The sequence below is a fragment of the Pavona decussata genome, unplaced genomic scaffold, assembly GCF_977016875.1.
Source record: "Pavona decussata unplaced genomic scaffold, jaPavDecu1.1 SCAFFOLD_340, whole genome shotgun sequence".
Taxonomy (NCBI): domain Eukaryota; kingdom Metazoa; phylum Cnidaria; class Anthozoa; order Scleractinia; family Agariciidae; genus Pavona; species Pavona decussata.
Genome location: NW_028145728.1, coordinates 1 through 24,879, shown reverse-complemented (window position 1 = coordinate 24,879; position 24,879 = coordinate 1). Strand labels below are relative to the sequence as shown.

Sequence of the window (24,879 nt, the reverse complement as noted above, 5' to 3'; positions counted from 1 at the left end):
CCCCCACCTCTGCTCTGAAATGAGGGCCCACGACGAAAGGGCTGAGAGCTTCTGGAATCTTGCCTAGAATACCTTTTGCCTCTGGAGGCCTGAGGGGAAGGCCAGGAAGTGGAACCAGTAATATGGTGTGAAATCTCCTTTGTAGATTTCCTAATCTTTGTTGCTGTACGGAGAGCCTTGTAGGACTTTTTCCCAAACAGTCTTATGAGACTTGGTTAATGAAGTCCCGTGTTTAGTAAGAAGTTTTTTGGCTTTCTTCATGTCCCCTGTGAGGCGAAAGAGGACTTCCAGCCTACGTGTATAAGAAAGGCTTACTTTTGCCTGTCCCAGAAGAGAGACAGACTGTTCCACCAGCCTAAGGCAGTCAAATAAATCGAGATCTTCACTGGATTCCCCAGTGCGAACTTTTTCTAAAGTAAGCCATAATTTTCCAAGTGGTCCCATGACATTAGTGAGTCGGGACTGAACCTTGGATAGATTGTTGTCACTTTCACGACCATATGACTTTCCGAGAGACTCAAATATCTCGTCCAAATAATCATCGACTGCTGGGGTTTTGAGACAATCGATACTGGGTACTGGGTTGGAATCCAGGACTGTCTCATGAATGGATTTGTCTTTCACATAAGTAGTGAATTTGTCATTCACGTCCGTCTTTGGTAAAATCTCCAATCTTGGCAAATCGGCCAATTTTGGAAGTTTTCCATGTCGATCTTAGCCATTTGCGTCCAACAATTTTTAATACCAGTTTCTTTGAACTTGTAGGGTAAACTTGGGCCAAAACTTTATCGTTTCCGCCGTTATAAATAATGATTTTAGACTGTTCAAAATGGCGCTAAAAATAGGAGACCGCCCCAGATATTCTCTCGTTACACCGCAGAAGTTATTCCTTGCCTCAATAGACTAACTATGTTAAGAATGTTTGGGTTTATCAACAGCACAGTAATAGATAAGGTAATTTGCCCATCATTAAAGAGAACCGAGTGGAAGTCCTAGCACTCGAATCTCTTTACGGTGGCCAAATTACCTTCACATGCAGGACAACAGTCTGTTTAGAAACTGACCCAGTTATCCAAGTGTGTTACTCATTCAGTAATTCTGAACTTGATCTCATTTTACAGGTATGTTATCGAACGTGGAATTCGTCGTGGAATTTGACACTCCGTAAGCTGACAACCCTTCAACTGCAACCTGAATGGCGACAAAGTATTAAGTTGTCAGGTTAAAAACGTCAACTGGCTACCATCTCAAATGGCAACTGCCCTAGACCCAGATGAAGTGCTCCGCTCGACAGCTGGAAAAGGAAATTTCCAACGTGTCACACGACTTCTTATAGCTGGCGGAACTAGCTTATTAAGGGAGATTTTTGATGTCCTTCGTCCCCCAAGTAATCTTCCCACACTGCTAAGCAATCCTGCCACGCAAAGACAGCTCAAGGCAGCAAAACTCACCAAGCCACAGTGGGACTGTCTTTTCCCCTCCCCAGGGGTGTACGGCAAGTCAACAGATTTTGATGTCACTCTTCTCTTCCGTTTACTAAGGACAATATGCGGCCTCGCCCCTCCTGCCACAGGCTGGGATGTGCTACCTCCCAGTTCTGACCACAGCTTGACTGCAGAATTGGCAAGAATCAAATATTACCGAAACTCAATTTACGGTCATGTGAATCAAAGTATGGAGGTCACAGATGACGAATTTCCATCGCTTTGGGAAGAAATCAGCGGAGCTCTTGTGAGAATTGCAGGACAGATCAGTCCTGCAAGGAAACGTGAATGGCAGAGGACCGTTGATAAATTTTTGAAGGATCCCCTTACATTAGAGGATGAAATGAATGCCCAAGAACTGAACAGATGGTATAAAGAGGATATGGAAGTTAAGAAATCCATAGAACGTCTAAACAGCGCGACCGAGGAAGTCCGTGAAGTGACTGAGGAAGTCCGTGAGGTGACTGAGGAAGTCCGTGAAGGGATCGAGCGTTTGGAGAAAGGATCAGCTCAGGTAAAAGATCAGCTTGGAGAGATGCATGAGGCTTTAGACAGACTGAGCTCTTCACCTCCCCTCACTCAGCCATCTGGAGGTAAGTCAGTAAGTAAGTAAGTAAGTGGGTACGTAAGTGCTAAAAAGTAAGTAAATAATGTGAGGTTAAAGTACTTATTACAATACCAAAAGCTTAAATATGAACCATTTGTATTACATTTATACGAACTGTTATATTTGTAATTTTTTCAGAGATTCCGCTTGTTGTACATTTTTTGAAAAAACAATTCCAAAGAACACACGTCCACCACCCATACTGTAGTGAAAACTCCTTCGAGGACAGTGTGAGGGATAGTGTAATAACCAAGTTATTCAAGGAATCTCGACAAGAGTATGAAGTTGTATAAGTTCGACTTATAAATTTGGAGTATTCAGAAGAATTTTCCACCCTAGTTGTGTAGGAAACTGGCTGCAAGATTTTGAAACCCTTGTAGTTTCGATGGCTTCATGGCAAAATTTCTCCCATACAACCTGACTACAATAATCGAAGTGCGGTTGAATTAACGCTTGTAGATAATTATTATGACGTCAATGGGACAAACTGTCAGACCCATTTAACAATGCCTGCCCTGCAAGAGGCAATCTTTTGAATCACGTTGTCACAGTGGCTGCCCCATATTAGGTTTTGGTTACTAAGTTTCCTCGGGGATTTAGTCATTGAACCATTGATAGCCATGTCGGGGAACTTAAGGTATTAAACTTTTCTCAGTATAAATTCGGTCTTTCTATATATTTGGGACAGTGATTGTTTCAATTAATCGTTTTGCAACTCTACACTGGGACAAACCCAAACAAATTAAGGCATGGCTCATTCCTTAATTAAGACCCCCCAGCGAAGTTAAAAAACCTACCTTTGAAATCGATATTTTTTGAAATTCCTAGAGTGATGATAAATTTATAATTGAAGTTTTACAGCAACCTTAAGTTCCTTAAGGCCTGGCTAAACTAGGAACATTGTTGCGGAAACATTGTTTCTTGTTATGTTTCCGTCGTGGCAAATAAACGGGAAGTAAATAAAATGTTTTGCTGCCGCGGTGGCTAAACGAGGACACATTGTTTCGAAAAACGAAGGGTCATGCATGCGCATAAGAATAAGCTGATTTCCGAAGAAGTCTGAAGAAGAATCTTTACACGTTCTCGTCCCCATCTTTTCATCAATTTGACAGTACTAAAGCCACTTCCTCTTTGTTCCTATACATGCAGTTTTCATGAGCTACATCCCACAAACAGGCTTTGTCCTCATACAAGGTAACGAGTAACTCTATCTCCTCGTCCTTTCAATTCCTTTCCTTCTTTCTCTTCCCTTTTCTATGACCTGCTGACCTGCTGACCTGCTTGTGGCTCTTCTACTTCGACTTCGCCGTAAGCCACTTTTGTACGCTCGCCGTTGCTAGGAAACATTTTTAATGAGCAGCACTGGAAACTCGAAACTAATCAACATTGCTTTCATGGTGGCTAAACTGGGAAGCATATGTTTCGCAAGCAAAATTTCTATCCGGTTTTGACCTGAAGCAAAAACATGTTTTCCGCGCGGCTAAACTGGGAAACGTTTGCCTCCGCAAAAATGTTTCCTGGTTTAGCCAGGCCTTGAGGACTTAAATATTTTGGTCACGTGATTTATTACGTCGCAATTGTGCGCAAAAGAAATTGTCAGGAGGGTCAAAAATGATTCATTGTGACTTGGAACTTAACATGAGTATGTCGAGAAAAAGCTTGTTGTTTATTGTGGTAGATACTATATAATATAAGTGTATAATCGTTTGTAGCTTGTGTAGTTGTAGCTTCTGTCGCGTAGTCTCTAAACCTCTTCTGAATGGAATAAGGTTTCGTTTTATTAAGAAGTTATTAGTTTATTGAGTCACGTGACCTATTATTTGTTAAATGATCCGCTAACTAAATATTGAAGTCAACCATTCAGGAGAGATTCACGTATGCCATAACTATATGCTCGACGGCTGTAGGCTCGACGGGCCATTTTCGATTTTCTGTTTCGGCAAAGATACAATCATAACAGTTCACATGACGTACCTCTGGTCATCATGTTTTGTTTCAATACCAAGTTTGATGGTCTGTCAGGTAACCTCTGCAGAGGTACAATTGCTTTTAGATTTAAACCATGCCTTAACTAACATGCCTTTAAAAAAACATAAAGTATGTCGTTAAAAGTCACTATGAGTGTATGTATGTAAAGTGAGTGTCATCACTTCTTTAAGAGTATACGTTTTCGGTCCCTCAATCTGCCCTGCTGGGAGACACGAAAGGTCAGATCGACGTAATGGAAGTGAGAAGCACGAGGAGAGTGTTGAAGTGGCTTTATGTTCTGCGCTGCGTGATGAGGAAAGAAGAAAGGTGTAAGGAGTGCTTATTTTGGAGGATCTGATTCAGTTACTACAGTGGACGATCATTAATGGTTTTTTTTTTAACCCAGCTAGCTACTGCACGGTTCTCAGTGACAGGTTCAGTATATTCGGTTTGAGGATCCCTGTCTTTTCCGGCATACCTCTGCATTGGGTCTTTGAACACCTTTTTTGAGTTTTTTGTTGTTGTTTTTTTTTTGTTTGTTTTAGTTAAAACATATAAATGCTTTCTTTACCAACAGTTCGTCTTCATATGAGGATTGAGTGCGAAGCAATCACAGGACCTGGTACACAGCGTGAAGCTACAAGGCCTGTAACAAGCCTACAGGAACCCGACACAGTCACCCAGGGCGCCACAACAGTGGCACCAATAATCACATCAAATTCAGAAGTGGCTTCCCTGCCCACAAATTTTGGAAATAGAAACATTCCATCTGCAGATGAAATTCTAAGGACGGTTGCAGCAAAGTACCTTCAGGTTGTAAACTTATCAAGCCCGGACGAGTTTAATGGTTATCTGCAGTATCTACAAGAGATGCGTAAAGTGCTGTTTGTTGATGCTAAGCTGGGAAGCTTAATAATCACAGTCGAGTGTAGCTCTCTGCTGATCCTGGACGAGCTGTGGGAAGATTATTACACAGGCTATCTAAATGAAATGGCACAGAGTTATCTGGTCACAGAGGATGTTCTGAAGGAGTTTGGCCTGACTGAGGTGAAACTCATGACAACAATTCTGGAGTCGGAGTACAGAAAATGTCGATCTGACTTTATTCTTCGTTCCAAGACGTTAACTAGGCAGTTTGCTCGTGGTAAGTAAAGATAGTATGAATGTCTCAACCTAGCATGTTTAAAGAAAAACTTGTTTTGGAGAACTTCCGTTAGTTAAGAATTTTGACCCAATGAGACTAAGCCGTTGACAACAAACATGGGGTCCGCGAATTGATGTTTCAAAGAGAAGGAATATCTGAAATATTTCCATGTTTCAGTATTTAATGAGCTGTTTTGCTTGCTTTGAAACTGCGACTCAGTGAATCCGAGATATTGTGGATAGCGAATCAGCTTTAAACTCAAATGCCGAGCTTGCAGAGATCCAAAGCTATAGAATGCTGGCCATGCGTCACATAATTGTAGTTGGGCAAGAAAAGCAATGTGTCTCACAGCAGAGTAAGACCTGATTAGTGTTTTTAGCAAATTCAGAAGATTCCACCATTTTGACGCCAATCTTTTTAAGATATCTGGATATCTGAAACCCTGATGTTTACGTTCTAAGCCAAAGGAAACTTCTTTCTAGCCTGTTTCCATCTATCCAAGTCCTATAGTCTGAAACTAAGTAGATTGGATTTACACATGGGGTGGTTGTGCCTGTAAGGCCAATGTTCAATAAGAGTTGTCAGCTTGGCTATTTTTATGTCAGTATCAAATTATTGATAGCTATCTTCCCAAGTCTTTTCGAATTGCCTTTTCAAAATTTAAAGAATACGTTTTTCAAACTGCAAAAATGATGACAGTGATAAAATAATCATTATCAATTAGGTGTTAGCTGTCTCTTCGTACAGAGACGCTGATCTAGCGACTTCTCCACATTTCGATATGGCGGACATTGAAAGGAGTTGAACTACGTTCGCGCATGCTTCCAAAACATCCTCGAATGATTGATATTTTTTTTTTACTGGGGCAATCATGTACAGCCCGAAAAAGGCAATATCAAAGGCAGCTGCCCGTTCCCCATGTTTTGAACCACGAATCACTTTCTTTATTTCAATTAAACACCAATATCATTACCTCATATGTTTAATCACATGTTTTCCACAAGTAGTAGGGAATTAGGGATTCAGGAACCGGGAGGAAGGGAGGATGAGTTAAACAATAGCCGGGAGGATGAGTAAACAATAGCCTAGAGGATGACATCATCAAAAACGATGACATCATAAGCTAAAAATAGAGAAACCGGTAGGAACGGGAGGATGAGGCAACAATACCCTAGAGGATGATGTCATAAAAAACGATGACATCATAAGCTAAAAATAGAGAAACCGTGGTTTGACAGGTTTATCATGACTGATGTCATGCTCTATTTTCGGTTTTACAGGATTTTAAAGTTATTTTTGGATACATGATGTCATAGCCTATAGTCATTGTCCTTAAGTGTATAAAAGTGCAATAGCAGCCAAGTGCATCATTCAACTAGAGTAAAGATTTTTTTTCGCTGCTATATTCCGCAAGGATGGTTCCAAACAGGCAAGTCGAATCGGCCGGTACACCTCTGTTGACAGAAGATAAAGCGAGTTCCTTACCAGGTCAGTTCTGCCCGTTTCATCCCCGCTCAACGTTGGAAATGGTAGAAAAAGCGCAAGGATTTTGCTATGTGTACTGTCCCGAGAAAATGTGCTTTATGTTTGCCCCTGCTTCAGAATGGAAAGAGGACATAGAGCGTATTGCGCATCATACACACTCTGATGTGAAAGAATATGCAGCTCAGTTGGTCTGTGATTGTTCTAACAAGCTAGCATTGAGAAAATGTAAACAACCCTGGAGCCAGGATCGCATGTTTCTGACGTGCCACAAAAAAGAGTGTAACTTTTTCATGTGGATAGACCAGCCAATATCGCATGCTACCAAGGAGCGGCTCTCATATTCATCTCAGCCACGGTTCACAAGATTCCATCCTTATAGAGAAATAAAGGAGACGTTTGAAACTCATCGCCAAGAGGTTAAACAGAAAGGACTTATTCAGCGCCAGCGCCATGCACGCAAATGTGAGGAAGGATTTTTAATGTGTGACAACGAATTCAACAGTCTAGGAAGTCCTAAAATATTTCACGGTCTTAGATACAGAGAATGGATGGACGAAGTATGGGAATCTTACAAGTTTTATGTCCAGAAAATGAAATAGGCCTCTTGAGACGACCCAGATCCTACACTTTGCTTAGAGAAAGACGATTTGCTGCGTCAGGCGTATTTCAAGTATGCAAGTGATGACGGCCATCATCCCGAAAGTTTACACGTACCTTTTGAAGGTTATGTCATCAGCCCCGAAGAACATGAAGAGATAGAAAGAGATAAACAGTTATCTTCTTATTCTAGAGCTTTTGCACAAGATGTACGCAGATCAAAATGTATTGCTGTGCTTAACAATATAAGGAACCAAGATCTTCCTGTTAGTTCTAATTAAATATATTGCATTACTGTCTGTGTGGAAATAGAGCTGTCTTGAGATCCTTTGAAAGATTTTTAAAGTTTTTGAGTGAAATAAAGTTTTATTCATCTTTTCACCGCGTTAGTCACTAATTATGTTTAACAAATGTTTGACTCGAGCTCAAACATTTGCATGTGAATGATCTCGTGTGTCTTTTGTTTGACAAACAATAAGTCATACCCAACACCTACTGTGATTGGGTAGTCCCAGATGTATTGTTCACTGTTTGTAACAATACCTGAACCGGCTACACGCAAGCTATTTCATGCGAAATCATCGTCCACTTCGATTCTCAGACCGTCAGTTCCTTAACAACATGGCTAGCAAGTTTACTGTTGGAACCCCAAAAACCCTTGGAAAAGTGTGGAATAGTGATATTGAAATAGAATATCGGAAACTATCAGCGACCTGTTTTAAAACCCTGAACGGAACAAGGGAATTAGGGAGGTTCATTATTTATGGGGATGACCGGGTCGGATAATTGAAAACAACTTTTTGTTTTTTCCCTAATACCCGTTGTAGAATCATGTCAGAATTTCTAAGCCCGTCCTGACTCGTTTTAAATTTTTCAAAGCCCGGTCAATGGAAATAATACTAAAGTTGACAAGTCATACAATTCAACTCCTCTATGGAACCAGACAATGTTCGTGAATTTTACATGGCCTTCGTGGTTTGATGCAAAACGCGACGTATTTACAAAATGTTTTTTATCGGGTTAGTAAACCTCAGTGCCAAAACTTTAACTACAGTACCCTATGCCCTTGCCTACACGCTCAGACAAAATTTAATTAACGGTTCTGTTCTTTTTTTTTCGCTCTCTCCCCTTCAATGTTGAATTTCACCAAGCGGGAGTGAAAGACACACTACGAACACAACATTGGAGGAGGGGGGGACGGCGAGTGCGTGCTATACAACAGGCACGTTAGTTACCTTGGGTGTTAACCGTAGTGTTTCAACTAATAGTGACTGCAGTTGTAGATGCACTTTTAAATGATTGTTGAAGATTGTATCCATGAACGCCACAATGACAAATCCCTTTGTCACTTTCATACAAGTAAAACTCATTTGTTTTAATGTACCTTCGCGTTGCCACATTCTCTGCATCGTCACGCTCAAAATGCATTGATTTGCATACAAACTTTATTTTTTCCAAATATGGGCATAGTTTTTCACCATCAAAAATGTAAAAACGTTCATTTCGAAGAAAACTGGTAACGTTTATAAAGATATATACTAAAACCCAAAACAACAGACAGAAAAGATCGAAATGAACGACCACCACTAATCACCAGAGATAACCGAAGCCACGGAGACAAAACTGCCAGTCAACGTTACCTTGCAAGCGTTGTTTTACAGCTGTTTTGTTTTGTTTCGATTTTTTTGCTCGTTTCAGCGCTTTTGTTTTGTTTTGTTAGCAGGATTAATACTTTGAAGTGACGAAGTGTCTTTCTTATTGTTATCATTAAAGAAATTTTTTTCAGAACCCGGTCATTCTGCTTTTTAAAATACTCATAGCCCGTCGTTTCGGGGGCAGGATTTTTCATGACCCGGTCACTTTTTATCCGACCCGGTCATCCCCATAAATAATGAACCGTCCCTTATCACAGAGAGCTTATAAGACACCTGACTAGAAATGGCCCGTTTGTCTCATTTTGTCCCTTTTGGCGTGATTTTGGCCTTTCAGGCCTGGTTATGGCCTTTCAGGCCTGTATTTGGCCTGGTTATGGCCCGTCTGATCTTTTTATTATTTATGAAGGAGAACGCTTAGTAACCCCACCTTCACCGATTTTCTTTAAAAGAGACGCGTTAGTTTTTGAAGTTTAGTTTCCTGCCAGAACGCGTGCGGTTCAAACCAAAGATGACGAGCACAAACTATACCTTATACCTGCAACAAGGTGCTGGAAATTATGAAGACAGTGAAGAAAGCGATTTCTCCCAAGAAAGCGAAGTCTCTAGTCAAGGAACTGAGTCTTCAAGAGAAGAAGAAGAAACAGAAAACTTAGAGCCGTGGTCACGCATTCTTGATGAAGCCGAGAACCGCGACGAGACCCAGCTTAACGCTTTGATCAATCAATACCAAGAAAAGGGAGATTCAGAAAACGTGGCTCGTAGTAAAGCCGTGAACGATCTCGTTCCTGTTTACAGAAAAGAGCTGAGAAAAGTGCTCTTAGAGAATCTACAGTGGATGCGTGCAATGAAAAAAGATCTTTCCTTCAAAAAAGTGATGGAAACTCAAAAAGAGCTTAAGGACACAGAAGGATTTGATTGGTTGGAATCAACGGAACTTGCTATCGATAAGCGAAAATTCTTACTCAATCGATTATACGAAAAGCACCCTATTCCACAAAATCAAGACTAAACTTACTATGAATGTTATGGAATTTTTTATTTCCTGGACCTTTGTATTGTTGCATTTCAATAAAACTGTAAACAACCAAACTTGTCTTTATTGATGACTTGAAAATAATAACAATAATAGTAAACTTATACAATAAATACGAAATCTGAAATTTGAAATACGAATTACTAAAGAAAGATCAAAACTTTTTAATTAGACACTGTTATTTGTGATGACACTTTTAAATAAATATGATGATTCCAAAGTTGAGAGCTCTTGCGTGACTAGCGACGCGCGACACCCGCGCGTGTGTCTGAGAAAAAAAAAAACATAACTACAAATGGCCCGTTTGTCTCCTTTTGTCCCTTTTGGCGTGGTTTTGGCCTTTCAGTCCTTGTTATGGCCTTTCTGGCCGGTGTTTGACCTTTTCTGACACTCTATATAACATGACTATTTGCGAAAAAGATGTCATTTGTGTTCAGTCACCAAATTGTCAACATGGTTTACAAGAGAGTTTGCAGAAACTGTGCGATTCCATCGTGCGGGGCGAAGTACCTTGTCAGATTACCTAACCATCTCGCGGATGTTCATCAGTTAGACCACATGCAGCGAAGACAGTATTTACAAGAGGCGAAACTTCAACCCAAAGTGAAAGTCGTCGTTTACGAAAGTGAAGCGGATAATTACGGAAAAAATCACTATCACAATCCAGTACAAAAACAAGAAACAGTGCACGAACTGTCAAGATATTGGAGAAATGAAGCTTCTTTTAAAGCGAAAACTAAAAGATCGACTACAAAGAACAAGGCAAACCACAAGAAACAAAGAAAGTCGAATTGTGGGCCATAATAAAATTGTGTAGACACGGAAGGAATATTTATTATTCCTCGAAATAGAGCGGAAAACGGAATTGTAATAGTCAGTCAAATGATTCATTTTCATTCCTTTTTTCTTTCAAGTCGCTTTTTAAAACGGTATCTCTTGTCTGGTTCTTTTGCTAACAATTATAAGTCGCGTGTTTCAATTGATCCTTGTTAAATTACATAAAATTGTTTATACAGTCGAACCTCCCGTAAGCGACCACCCATAATGTCAAGGATATGTGGTCGCTTACGGGAGGTGGTCGCTTACCAGAGGTCAGACCACAGGGGGTCTTAATTTCGGGTAATTTACATATGGTAATTGCGGAGAGCTAACCCTTTTGCCAGTGCTTATCGAAACCCATAGTAATAACTTTTCTTAGCTACAGGTATATTAAGACTGGTCCAAAATTATTCTAGGCAAAAAATCTTAGGGTCTATGGTGATTATGGTTTTTATCTCACAAATGACTTAATACAGCGATTGAGACAATTATTGTGAAAGAAACTTGATTCTTTTCTTACTTCAGGTAGCGCTGTCTAAATTTTCAGGGAACGGAACATAAGCAAAAAGATAAGAAAGATAAAAGATAAGAAAGCTTTTCTTTCCTACAAGGGATTCAATCTGATTAAAGTTTATTTCAGTGTGAAGTAAAGTGTATGTGTATTTTATCAATTGTTTCAATGCTAAGCTATATCGGTAAACACTTCTGCAGACTGTGAGATTTACGGCGTCCGCTGTAATGATGTGGCCAATATGTTAAAGCGACACATTTTTCAATTTCCGCTTGTGAGAGATACAGCAGATTGTGTGTCCAGTGGTCGCCTACGGGAGGTTAAAAACAATTGAAAATTTCAAACAATCATCTATTGAAGTGGTCGCTTACGGGAGGTGGTCGCTTACGAGAGGTGGTCGCCTACGAGAGGTTCCATCTATAGCGATTTGACCTGAAAACTTTTGGTATTTGGGAAAAGTGGTCGCTTACGAGAGGTGGTCGCAAAGGGAGGTTCGACTGTATACTAATACGTCAAGATACTCCCTAAGGGTTTTTTCAAGCAAAGCTGAACTAAATTGTATGCAACTTTGGGCTTGCGAACTCGCACGACTATATAACTGACTAACGGTCGTGAAACGCTGAGAGCGTATTTGAAAGGGTTTGTCTTTTGGAGCAATGTGGTTCTTCATTGTTGAACGATTTGAATAAAGAATTTTCAGTAAATTCTGGGCGTGTTATAATTGATTATTTGTATAAACTTTTAAAGCTGCCTATTGTTTTTGTTAAAAAAGGTTGAGGTTTAAAATGGGCTCGGTCCGTAGATTTTTTTTTATGCAAATTTCGATTTTAGATTCGGTCTGCTTGCATAATTTGTGGCTAACGGACCGTGAAGAGAGGTTACACAAGAGCTTTAGTCTCTGATGTGAAAGCCAAAAACGCAAGTAAAAACGTAAAAAACGTAAAAACGTAAGTAAAGGTGGACAGTCATCAACATCAAACATAACCGACTTAAATGTGATATATACATATTGTGAAATCTCTCTGTGGGTATTTTAACATACACAATTTAGCAGCAAGGAATCAATGAACTGTAATGAACAAAGACAACAAAGCTCGACTGAGTTAACATAATCAGGCTGTGTAACGGTGCGTGAAATGGAACACTCGTCACATTTCTGCTTCAAAATAGTATGTACATTTCAAAAAAATCTCACCTTTTTATGACCAGCAAAACCACATAATCTTACGAAAAATAATTATTTCTTTCCATGTTCTAATTATTTTTAGATCCCACCCGAGCGGTTGTAAAAATAGAGCGAACCGCGAAACATTCTATCCGTTTTTACCAAATCATATGAAGCCCGTCCATCCCGATGATGCAATTATTCTATTTTTAGATAATGATGTCGTCATTAACGTTGACAGCGCACAGTAATAAACAAAGACAGCTTAAGACTGTTTTAAGAATTTTAATTGTAGAAATATCCACACAAGTGAGAAGATACTTGTATCCCTTGTTGAACCGACTGAGCTTTTGAACATCAACCAAGTCTGCTTGAAACTGTGCATTTATACCAGGTACAATCACTCTGCTTCTTTTGTAATGTCTACGAGCGGGTTCGTGCAGAGTGTAAACATCTTGTTGACTAAGCCAATCTTGAACTTGTTTCCGTGATATCTTACTCTTTCCCCCTCTTTGACCGCTCTGTACACAGCATCTAAACCACCGAAACTTGCCGGGTGACTGGGGTTGAGGTAAATACTTGCGAGCTTTTTCTCCATCACAAAACTCCGAGTTTTCTACAATTACTTGACCTCCGCAGCAGGCTAACACACAGCGAATTCGGTTGAAAATTCGTTCAAAACCAAATGTAGACGAAGGTGGACAGCATCGCATCACTAAGTAGTGCTTACTGTTCAAGTACACTTCTAAATGAGTATCACCCCGATGCATTACGTCATTCTATCTATTTTTAAATTTCGCTACCTGATAACATCATCCTCTAGGGTATTGTTTACTCATCCTCCCGTTCTTCCCGGTTTCTCTATTTTTAGCTTATGATGTCATCGTTTTTGATGATATCATCCTCTAGGCTATTGTTTACTCATCCTCCCTTCCTCCCGGTTCCTGAACCCCCAATTCCCTACTACTTCCACATCTCTCTGTTGTTGATGAAATTCAGCATATGTGAGATATTGACAAAGCCCGTTCTGAGAAATGTGGCTGGATATTGGTCGAGTTCTTTTTTGCATCTTTATTGTCGAGGTCCAACTATACTAATCCAACCATTTTGACCGAACCAGCTGGAACAAGGATATATTTCATGGCTTTGCTGTCATGATTATAACTGCAAAAGAGACACGGAACTGCTCTGCTCGAACAGAAATTCTTCACTGGTCGATTTTAAGTGGTACAACGGAATTAAGCGATTCTTGTACAAGCAAAATTCTAAATGCGGCGAGGTTTAGCATCCGGCAGACTCGCCATTTTAAGGCAATTAAAGGAACAAATAACAATGTTTGTAGGTTAATAGAGACCATAAGATTCTAGTACGAGTACTTTTTCTAATGGAGTAAGAGTGTCAGTGTCATAGTGGCGGGAAAACGAGATACGCTGTCGTCATTTTACTACCAGTTTTTGTGAGAGCGGCATTGTGGCCAACACAAATCCTCGAAATGTAGGTGATCTCGTCTTTTCGGAATCACAAAAGGGCTAACCTTACACCACTCAAAACAACTGCGTCAAGTTCTTTATTTCCAGAATGAAATAAAGCATCATGGGATATATCTCTTCTTAGTACTTCGCTAAAAACTTGACGTCAAATCTGGTAATCGTAGTCTTACTCATACTACAATCTAAAGGTCTGTAATAAGGGTATCGGTAAACGACCTGCTTGCCGAGTTCAGGAGATTGCTCAAATGTTTCCCCTTCCAAATCAAGCATATATTATCACACTGTAGCAAAATACTAGCTTCGTTCCCAAGCCTCAACGCGCTTATCGAAGTAACCGAGCTTGTCTATCGAGGTAACTGACTGAGCTTGCCAATGACAGAGCGTCTTCCCGATCAGATCAACGCGTGACGTCATATTTGACCGCGCACCAAGGACGTCTGGGACGAGTCTGGCAAAATAGAATACAGTCAGAGCTCTCCTTGCGCACTCTCGTAAGCGACCAGCTCTAGTTTCGACCACCATTGTGAAATCCCGTTATAAATGTCACTTAAACTCTGTAATCAAAAACTCTCGTAAGCCACCCTTAAGCGACCGCGACTACTTTTGGAAATTACCAACTGGTCTTTTCATTTGTTTTTAAGCTCTCGTAAGCGACCACTCAAATATTCTGAATCGTGTCACGGCAACTCTTTAAAGGCCCATTGAGACATTAAAACTTTTGCTTACCGTCTATCGCATGCGGTTTCTAAAGCACGCACAGGCAGCCTAAGTTCGCGTCACTAGAGAGCGTGTGATAATTAATTACCAGTGAGACGATGACCTTTCAGTGCAAGCGGTATTGGGTTACAGACAGCCGTTGAGAAATTTGAACGCATTATAAGACTTTGTATGGGAAATAAAATACCGACGATTTTTACGCTTAAAAAAACGCTCAATTCAACTTTCATTCAATAAAATGAATAAAACTGACTCACCTCTGGTGTATCATTTTGAGTTTTGTAGCCTATTTCACCGTTTCGAGCGTTCTTCGAAATCACTGTCATTCCCCTCATAAGACGGAGTCGTCTTATGAGGGGAATGACAGTGTTTCAAAGAATGCTCGAAACGGTGAACCTTCATCCTCCCTTGATACTATACACTCTTAATGCTAGAAATATAAAATAACTCACAATGAAAACACTTTGCTTTAAAGTTTTAAAAACTTTAAAGATGTTTTTGTTGCCATTTATAAGTTCTTGGGGGTAATTTAAAGCCAGTTGAAGCGATTTGTGCGAGTTCCCATTGCTGCAATATTACATTGAATTCATTATAAGGAATTTGAAAGGCTGGAAACAATTTCACACTGCTCAGGATTCTCCATGGCCAGAATAATTGTCGATATCGGACTTCTTACTGCCGCATCGTTTCTTTCTTGGGTTCTAAATCCTGTTTAATTTATATTTTAACCGTCTGTAAAACACAAAAATACGTTTGAATTTTTTTGTATAAGCTTTTATTACTTTAATCACTCTTAAGCCTTTGGTATTTAATAATTCTGGGAAGGTGTTTCAGAACTTTGCGACTACCTAATTTCTGAAGACGTTCTAGGGATGTTCAGTAAGTTTATTAGAGATGAATAGAAAAATAGATCGAATGAAATAAAAGTAATAGATTCCATTCGTATTACCGCTAAGTACTCCAATGTACGTGAGCGTTATTCGTATGGTCATCACCGTACGAAAGCATTGCAGACATTTTTTTTGTTTGTGATATTTCTTCCTAGTGTGTCCGATGGGCCGGAAAATCGCGTTTCGTTGTTTCCAGCTGCCACTCCTAGATCGCACGATTCTCGATTTTCGTATCGTGTGTCTAGTATATTTGAAGAAGAGTTACGACTGCTCATAGTTTAGCACTACTGTGTAGCATTCTCTCAATTTTGCGCCATGGACGAGCTAGAAGAATTCCTCGAGACACAGGCAGATTTTGGGTTCGACGGATGTATCAAAAGATGTATTTTTTTGGCTTCAGCCGCGGGTTCTAATTTTTGCGGATTTTGTGGATTGACCTCGATCCGCAAAAATTAGTTCCCGCAGAAAAAAACATCTGCAAAATAAAACGAAAGAAAAAATCCTCTCAGTCAAACTAAAAACTCCGCTTTTAATAGACTTGTGCCACTTGGACGATATATATTGGAGTTAAACAAGAACATTAACATGATTTTCCATTGGAGGAAGCAACTGGAGCTGTCTAGAGTAAAGCAATTTAGTACATTAGATTGGCTCGAATGGGTCATCTGAAGGAACCCACCTCTTAATCGGTTCCTGACAGACTTGAATAGTGCAGCAGACCAACCATGTTTTAGTGGCGCTTCTGCGACGGTCTGCACAGAAGTTATTTCAATTCTTGAAACTTCGACTGAAAAAAAGTATAATTATCATCGACTGAGTCTGTTGCATTGCGTTACAATAGGACATAGCCTAGAAAGGTTTCAACTACGGTTATTCAAACATTCATACTGCTCTCTTGTAAAATATGTGGTTATACCGGTCGTGGCAAACCGTATTAATATAACAGTGTTTTGTTGTGCATGGTAGGGGTAGGCTTTTTGTTGTTGTGAAGTCCCTTTGCCCAGTAAGGTATTACAGTGATACGTCTCTAATATGAAAGTAGAATAAACTGTGACTCAACACACCGTACAATAAAAGTTAAAAAAGTTAAAGTTTCTTTCGCTTAAATATTCTGCTGCTTGAACAGAGCATCGTAAAATTAGTTCCCATCAAGAAATTTCACGCATCTCGAACCGCAAAAATTTGTTTCCGCAAACCACAAAAAAATCGCCAATCCTCAAAATTTTCTTGCTACACGGTAGCAATGAATTCTGGGCTTGTTTAAGAAAGCAGCAAAAGTGGCAAAAGAATGCCAAAAAAGACACCAAAAAGGGATTCATAGGCAAGTCAAAATAAACGACAAAAACAAACAACGTTTCGGTGTCATCATGACGCCATTATAAAGTTCGGAAGAATTGAAATAAAGTCATGATCAAAGTCAGAAATAGTTTACCAAAATTGACGTAATATTTGTCACGCAAATAGTTTTATTTAAATTGATTCCGATTGGATATTGAGAGGTGGTGTTCTCTCTAATAAGCAACATTTCGTAAACTAATAAACAATCAAACTTATTTATGCACTTTGTTACTATGTAATAAAAAGAAACTGTTTAAATGTTTCTTTCAGATTGTCTCTAAGGCGTAAGGTTTCAAAAGGATTTTAATCCTTGTCCTTTATTCTTTCTCTTCGAATAAAGATTTGAGTTTTTTTTCAGAAGGGCGTATTTAAAAACAAATGCGAAAATCATAAGATGAACAAAAGGACGACGCGAATATCTTTTTGGATAATTTTTGAGAGTTACTTTCTATTGGTTTATTGTTAACAATGATTTATAATTTTGCTAATAAACATTAAGTTGTGTACCCTAGCTACAGCAGATTGCATTCATGTGTATGTTTCAAACCACGATGTGGTTACAATTCATTGTGATACTTGCCATGTTTCTGAACTCTGAGTGAAGGATGTTTAATTTGAGGGAAGACTATATATATTTAATAATTAAACAAATTTGTTTTCTTTTAGGTAAACTTGATAGCATTTCTTCTGGTAGCATTGAAATCATCATACAAATGAATGTACTTGGTTGGTTTGATCACAGATATTTCGCGTTAGCAGTCGACTCAGATGATTATGTCAAAAACTTGAAGAAGAAGATTCAAGGCAAGGCAGGAATTCCACCCGAACAACAGGAATTTTGCATTGGGGTATTCGGGAAGACTCTGAGTGATGACCACACTCTGAGTGATAACAACATTCACAATGGATGCATGCTATTCTTGTCTACAGAACGTGCAAATCTCTTGAACGTTGAAATCGCCATACGAACGTTGACTGGAAAAATGATCACCCTAGCAGTGACACGAACAAGTACCATTGGAAGTGTGAAGACGAAAATTGAACAAAGGGAAAGAATCCCATCAGACCAACAACGTCTTGTTTTTGGTGACATTGTTCTGAAAGATCATAATAAACTTGACGTGTACGGAATTGCGCACAAATCCATCCTAGTCTTGAAGGAAATAGTGATGGAAATATTTATCAAAACGCTATCCGGAAAGATAGTCGAGTTGAACGTGGAACCAAGTGACACTATTAGAATGGTCAAAAGAGAAAGAGAGAAGGTAGAAGGCCTCCCACCTGGGAATACCCCTATCATGGCTTATGATGGAAGACAACTCGATGATGATGCGACTCTCGCTCAGCACAATATTCAGAAGTCTTCAACCTTATGCGAAGTTGCCAGAGATGGTAAGTTAAATTTGATGTATATCATTTCCTCCGTCGAATATTTAATTCTCTAAAACCAAAGAATCCTCCTACTTCCCTATCGAGTTACCTACCTACCTACCTTCCTACCCAACCAACCTACTTATCTACTTACGAATACAACTACAGCCCTATTTAGACCTGTTTAACTACCTACGGACCTACCTACCATCCAACCTATCTACCGCCCGTGATCTATCTACCTACCTACCCACCTACTTAACTTATTTACAACCTACCTAGATACCTTTCTCTAATTTACCTACCCACCTACCCACCTACCTACCTACGTACTTAGTGGTTCAGATTAGGCAAAAAGCCATATTTTTACTTGTAACATCTAAGACTAAATAACATGACTGGAAGATTCAATTGCATGGGCCAATTTACACATTACAATTTGTCGGCCGAAGATGATTTTCCATTTGTTGTAGCGCAGGGTGAAAATAACAACTAACACACGCGGCTTAAATCGGAATTAGGTTTGTCTGACTCATTTCGAGGTAAAAGCTAAGACTTACTTAAACTCAATTAATTTATTCATTTCAGCTTCGGCAAATAATAATTAATACTAATAATTTATAATTAATGTAATTCAGTGAAGCCTCAAAGCATCTGGCAAAAATCACAGTAAATCAAGCCAATCTTGAAGCAGTTTTCATGTGAGTGCCCAATTAAAGAAATTTGCACCTGCTTTAGTTTTGCTTTACGTCGCTCTGTAAATGAGATGCAGATCCCATCGTATTGTGAAACTTGAGTTATACCAGGCACTAACTAAAATGAGACGAGTAAACTATCCCAAATCAGGAATTTACCACCTTAATAACTATTTCTTATTTGTTAATTCAGCTCACATCTAATTAAATATTTCTTTTTTTCCCTTAACCTCGACTCGTGTCAGAACTTGAAGAGCCAGCAAGTAAGAATGTTCTGCACTTTTCACACTCCTTCTTCCTGAAAATTGCTGATAAAGTCTTAACTGCAGAGACAGCAATTCGGGGCATTGGGTTTGTCGGTGCTTTGGTAGCGTTGCTTTGCAAACAACCGGAGCAAGTTGAAAAAGCATTGAGAAGCGTACTGGAAGCACCAGGGATTCGGGTGGAGAATATCACAGCGGGTTCGATTCTGGTCACGCTGCACTGTTGCTCGAGGCAGAAATTCCTGACATTTCTGTTGGATTTTGAGAGACAAGAAGCTAAGGAGAGATTGGAAAGTCAGATGAGAGACATTGGGTTCAAAGAGGAACTGGAAGTAACCATCACAAATAGAGACGAAGTGGACGAGACTTTTGATGAGATAAGGTACATGATTTTTGAAGTATACTGTGTGTGGGCTGTATGTGACTTATTGTCGACAAATGAATAACAAGATTGCAAACGAATTTCATTAATAACGCATTTTACCGAATTTAATATAAGGTGTGCAAGTTCAGTTCACATTCATTTGCCCCTAAATAATTTCATTGCGTAAATTTCGGTAAGGTTCTCTTTATATTTTAATTTCCCAAGCTAATATTAAGGAGAAAAGTTCGCGACAGATAATTATATTCGGAATGGAATCGCCAAATAAAAAAAATGTTTGGCTGCAAAGGCCCATCAGTTTCTAAATCAAGGTGGAAACATTTAATCAGCGTTGAAGGCTTAAACAAGGCGCCTTACACTGAAATATCTTCCTTGGCCGTTAGTTCGCGGATTTTAATCACTTTGAGGGCTCTCTTACCTACACTTACAGTGTCAATTAATTCATCAGCCTCGCTCATGCCTGCTAATTTGAACGTGTAAATCTTTCTCTTATTCTCTGTATTTATAGCGTTTATCTGGAAGCTAGAACAGTACAAGAAAAATCAACGTGTTCATTTACATTATTTTTGGGCTTATGCTGATAACCCCCACCCCCCCCCCCCCCTCCCCAAACTGTAAGGGATACGCATTATGGTGGACGGGGGAGGTGGAGGGGAGGGGGTGGGGGCTTATATCTTATGCTAATATTATGAAAGACGCTATTTGGTTGATAGCAGCCAAGATATGATGACAAGATTCCATTAAAAGACTATCAGAATGCAAAGAAACTATCCAAGGATATTTTCGCCGGCAGATGACCAAGGTAGACTGAGGGGTTCAAATTTCGCTGTTGTAACGCACTAAAAATCGCCGGTTGTACTATATTTTGGTTCAACCTTTCGTCTTAATTAGAATCACTATTATTATTAAAAACTGAATCATTGGATAATGCAATTCAAGACTTTTCATTGGCTTAGCTATCATGGTATATGAGCTAATATACCATAACCTACAAATATGGTAAGTGTACGCGTCAGCTTAAAATTAAAAGGGAGCTAAAAAAAATTTTCTGAGGAAACAATGGCGGCCGGCGAAAATCGCTTCGCGCTGGAGTTAAATGAAAAAGAAGTCCTTGAACTGTTACAAAACGCAACACCAGGAAGCACAAAGAAAGCCACAAAGTATGGCATGAAAATATTTCAAGGTAGCAACTTCAAAACTTTATTTTGACAATTTAAGCATCTGTGTTTATAGTTTAATAATGCGAAGCAAAACAATGCAAGTTGAGACAATTTACAAATTAATTAAATTAATTGGTTACATTTCACTAACCTTTTCAGACTGGCTTTTGACTTCTGGGAACAAATTTAGTGTTACACCAATCGAAGAAATGCGTAAAGAGGAACTCAATGCTTGCCTTAAAAGTTTTTATACATCAGCAAGAAAAGAAGACGGTCAGTTTTACAAGTCATCTTCCTTGAAGGCAATTCGTGCAGCCATTGACAGGTATCTTCGCATGCCTCCACACTCCAAACAGTTTTCTATCGTTGTCGACCCTGCTTTTACGGAAGCAAACAAGATCTTAGACGCATTTGTCAAGGAACTGAGAAAGTCTGAAAAAATTAGTGGTGCTGTACATAAAAAGGCCATCTCGAAACAGCAAGTTGAGAAGCTCTTCCAAAGCGGTGAACTTGGTCCGGCAGACACGAAAGATCCAGCACAGCTTCAAAGAACAGCGTGGTTCTACCTTGGCATATACTTCGGAAGACGTGGCAGAGAAAATCAGCGAAATATGAAACCTGCCATGCTTGCCCTCAGAGCTACTCCACAAGGAGAAGAGTATTTTGAGCTTAACAGAGAGTTTCCCGGCTCGTTGCCAGCGACGAAAAATCATCAAGGTGTCCTTTCCGATGCCGAAGATGAGTCGGACGCGAAAATATTTTCTGTGCCAGAATCTGCCAAATGCCCGGTGAAAACCATAAAAAATCACTTGTCCCACTTGAATCCTAAGTTAGATTGCCTTTTTCAGCGTCCACGGGAAAAAGCAAGAAGCTTTAATCCTGACGAAGATAAAGTGTGGTACTGCAATTCGCCTCTTGGAGTGAACATTCTAGATTCGATGTTGAAGTTAATGAGCTCTCGAGCAGGGATCCAGCCTCACCTCACGAATCATTGCCTCAGGGCAACTTCGGTGACCATCCTTTCTGACAACAACTGTGAGACGAGGCACGTTAAATCAGTCACCGGTTACAAGTCCGACCATTCAATCGAAAGCTACAACGATCGACCTTCCCTCGACCAGCAAAAGAAGATGTCGGAAGCGCTCAGTTCGTTCCTTCACGGCCACGAAGCCACTTCAGCTGACAAAGAAAACACAGCAGGACGGCAGTTGGATTTACAGGCTACAAGCTCATCTACCACGGCAATTCAAGCATCCCCAGCGTCAGTTCTCGTCCAGCATAATCAAGTGGCGGTTTCCAACAATATGCATGACAACTACGCACATGGCGAGCAAGGGCTGCATCGCTTTCCTCCGCAGTTAAACTTTTACAACTGCACCAACGTGCAAGTTCACAATAATTTTAGCGGATGCGGTTAAACTGTGTATTGTAAACATTAACAGAAAATTTTTTCACTTATTCAAGCAGCGAAAATTTGACAAACTTGATGCATTTTGATCGTCGCGTTTTAATATTCATTCAGAACAACGCGCGCAGGATTTGACAGTTCAGTTGATAGACATGTGACATGTCATGAAATGAGTTAAACCGGAAATTATCTGTATATTGTAACATCCGGTTTTTTCTTACAAAATAAATTCGGGAAGATTTCTCTCATCTTGGGGGCGTTTTTAATAAAACAATTATTCCACTCGCGCTTATTGGATATGAGATGATTATAGCGGCATGTACTAAAACCCCAAAAGGGCGAAACGAAACCACCGAAACGAAACGACCGAAACCATCGAAACGGCCGAAACAACCGAAACGATACGACCGAAACCACCGAAACGGCCGAAACGAAACGAAACGACCGAAAAAACAACCAAAACGAAACGAAACGACCGAAACAACCGAAACAAAATGAAACGACCGAAACAACCGAAACAAAACGAAACGACCGAGACAAAAAACGACCAAAACAAAACGAAATGACCGAAACGAAACGAAACCGCTGAAATGACTTGAAATACGGTACAATACGAAAAAAATGGCTATCTACACCGCGAAGACAATGACACGTGTTTTTTTTTTCTTTTTTACCTATTCTGAGAATGAGATTCGTTCTTATATCACCCGCTCCCTATTGACTAATCAAACTTGGAATAGCATGTGCTAATCAACTTCATTTCGATGAACACGGTGAATAATGGTCAAAAGTAAAACAAAACCCCAAAACAAGGGATCAAAATCAACTTTCTTTTAATGGCATATGACAATTTCCTTGCATGCGTGACTGAATTCAAGAAAACTGACCTTCGCTTGAACAGCATTACGAAAAAAAACATCTTGTAGGTTTTTGGCTTATGTCATGCTCAGTACTTTCTGCAAGGAAACGCGTAAGGTCTCCGTAGGAGTAAATTTACGTTTATTAACGCCCTATGCATAATGCATGTATACTTTCTTATACTGAAATTAAAAAGACGACACGCAGCAAAGGTAAAAACATATTTTGATTCTGCTACCATTGAAGTTGTTATCGGACGATGTTTGCTGCTGCTACGATCACTATTTTTTGCTACTCTTTGTACAAGTCGTCTACCAAATTAAGTCTTTCTTTTTTATTCTTATATTTATTAAACAAAGTTTTTAATGAGAAGGCATGTTCCACATCAATCGCAGAATAAAATAGACATTTTCGCCAAATCTAGATAAATATAAGAAGTAATATATCAAACACGAGAAAGAGTGTTTCATCAGATATCCAAACACTGAGAAGTAGGTTGAAAAAACGAGACGCAGCCGAGTTTTTTTAAACGACTTCGAGGTCTTGGATATCTGATGAAACACACTTTCGAGTGTTTGATATGGCTTCTCAAATGATCAATAATTCTTGGAGAAATTCAAGGCTAAAGTTGGCAAAATTTTATGGTAATTAGGATCACATATCCAAACCACGGTCACGGTGGTGATTTGCTTTGTTTTCTCTTGATGAATTATTAATGAGTTTGAGAATAAAAAAGAAAGACTTACTTTGGTCGACGACTCGCACAAAGAGTAGCAAAAAATAGACATAAACCAAAAACCTACAAAATGTTTCTAGAAGGTTTCATATAATCACGTTCTCTAAACTTAAAATAAAGCTATCTTTAAATCAAGCAGCGTTTCAAAACTAACAGGTGATACGTACAGTTGCCAGCTGTGGAACAGTATGTGAGGTGTTTCACTGTGGACGTGCTGTTATGATAAAACAAGTGAAGAGAGCCTCTTTCATCCACTTCCCCATCGATCTGCCATAGATCTGCCATAGCATCTGTTGGTCAGTCATGTTTAGGAACAAGTCTACATGTAAATCGTCGATAGTCTTTCTCTTCCCAATTAGTTTGACACTGGAATAGAGCTGGTAGCACACCAAAAGAGCTGAACCAGTGAATGTCTTGGACGTTTATAGTTCAATTTTATCTCTTGTTGACATTATTATTATATACCTATACTTAATTGCATCTGCTACGGATTTCCTTTTAGGCGGCTGAAACAGTTATAAGACGTACCGATCTTTTCGTTATCAATTATTTCTATATTATAGGGAGGACAAGATTCAGTAATGGTTCAATTTCGATCCATGTAAAGATGGTGTAACTGATTGAATCTGTTTCCGTTATTATAAATTTTTTTTTTGGTAATGCTGTTCAAGCGAAGGTCAGTTTTCTTGAATTCACGCATGCAAGGAAATTGCCATATACCATTAAAAGAAAATTGATTTTGATCCCTTGTTTTGGGGTTTTGTTTTACTTTTGACCATTATTCACCGTGTTCATCGAAATGAAGTTGATTAGCACATGCTATCCCAAGTTTGATTAGTCAATAGGGAGCGGGTGATATAAGAACGAATCTCATTCTCAGAAAAGGTAAAAAAAAAACACGTGTTATTGTCTTCGCGGTGTAGATAGCCATTTTTTTTCGTATTTTACCGTATTTCAAGTCATTTCAGCGGTTTCGTTTCGTTTCGGTCATTTCGTTTTGTTTTGGTCGTTTTTTGTTTCGGTCGTTTCGTTTCGTTTCGGTTGTTTTGGTCGTTTCGGTTGTTTGGGTCATTTCGTTTCGTTTCGGCCGTTTCGGTGGTTTC

The 24,879-nt window shown here is 39.4% G+C and overlaps 2 protein-coding genes across 2 annotated transcripts in view; both read left to right on the top strand.

Moving 5' to 3' along the window:
- LOC146453239 (uncharacterized) overlaps positions 1–19,678 on the top strand; it is a 37,437-nt gene extending 17,759 nt beyond the window's left edge. The window contains exons 2-5 of the mRNA XM_085096830.1: positions 1,122–2,077; positions 4,637–5,203; positions 17,528–18,295; positions 19,215–19,678. Coding sequence (XP_084952956.1) covers positions 1,252–2,077; positions 4,637–5,203; positions 17,528–18,295; positions 19,215–19,678 — 2,625 coding nt within the window. The 5' untranslated portion in view covers positions 1,122–1,251. The remainder of the gene's footprint in view (positions 1–1,121; positions 2,078–4,636; positions 5,204–17,527; positions 18,296–19,214) is intronic.
- Positions 19,679–20,718: 1,040 nt separating this feature from the next.
- On the top strand, positions 20,719–22,192 carry LOC146453238 (zinc finger MYM-type protein 2-like). Its single transcript, XM_085096829.1, has one exon. It carries the CDS (start codon positions 20,855–20,857, stop codon positions 22,190–22,192), a length of 1,338 nt encoding a protein of 445 aa, XP_084952955.1. The 5' UTR covers positions 20,719–20,854.
- Positions 22,193–24,879: the final 2,687 nt, after the last annotated feature.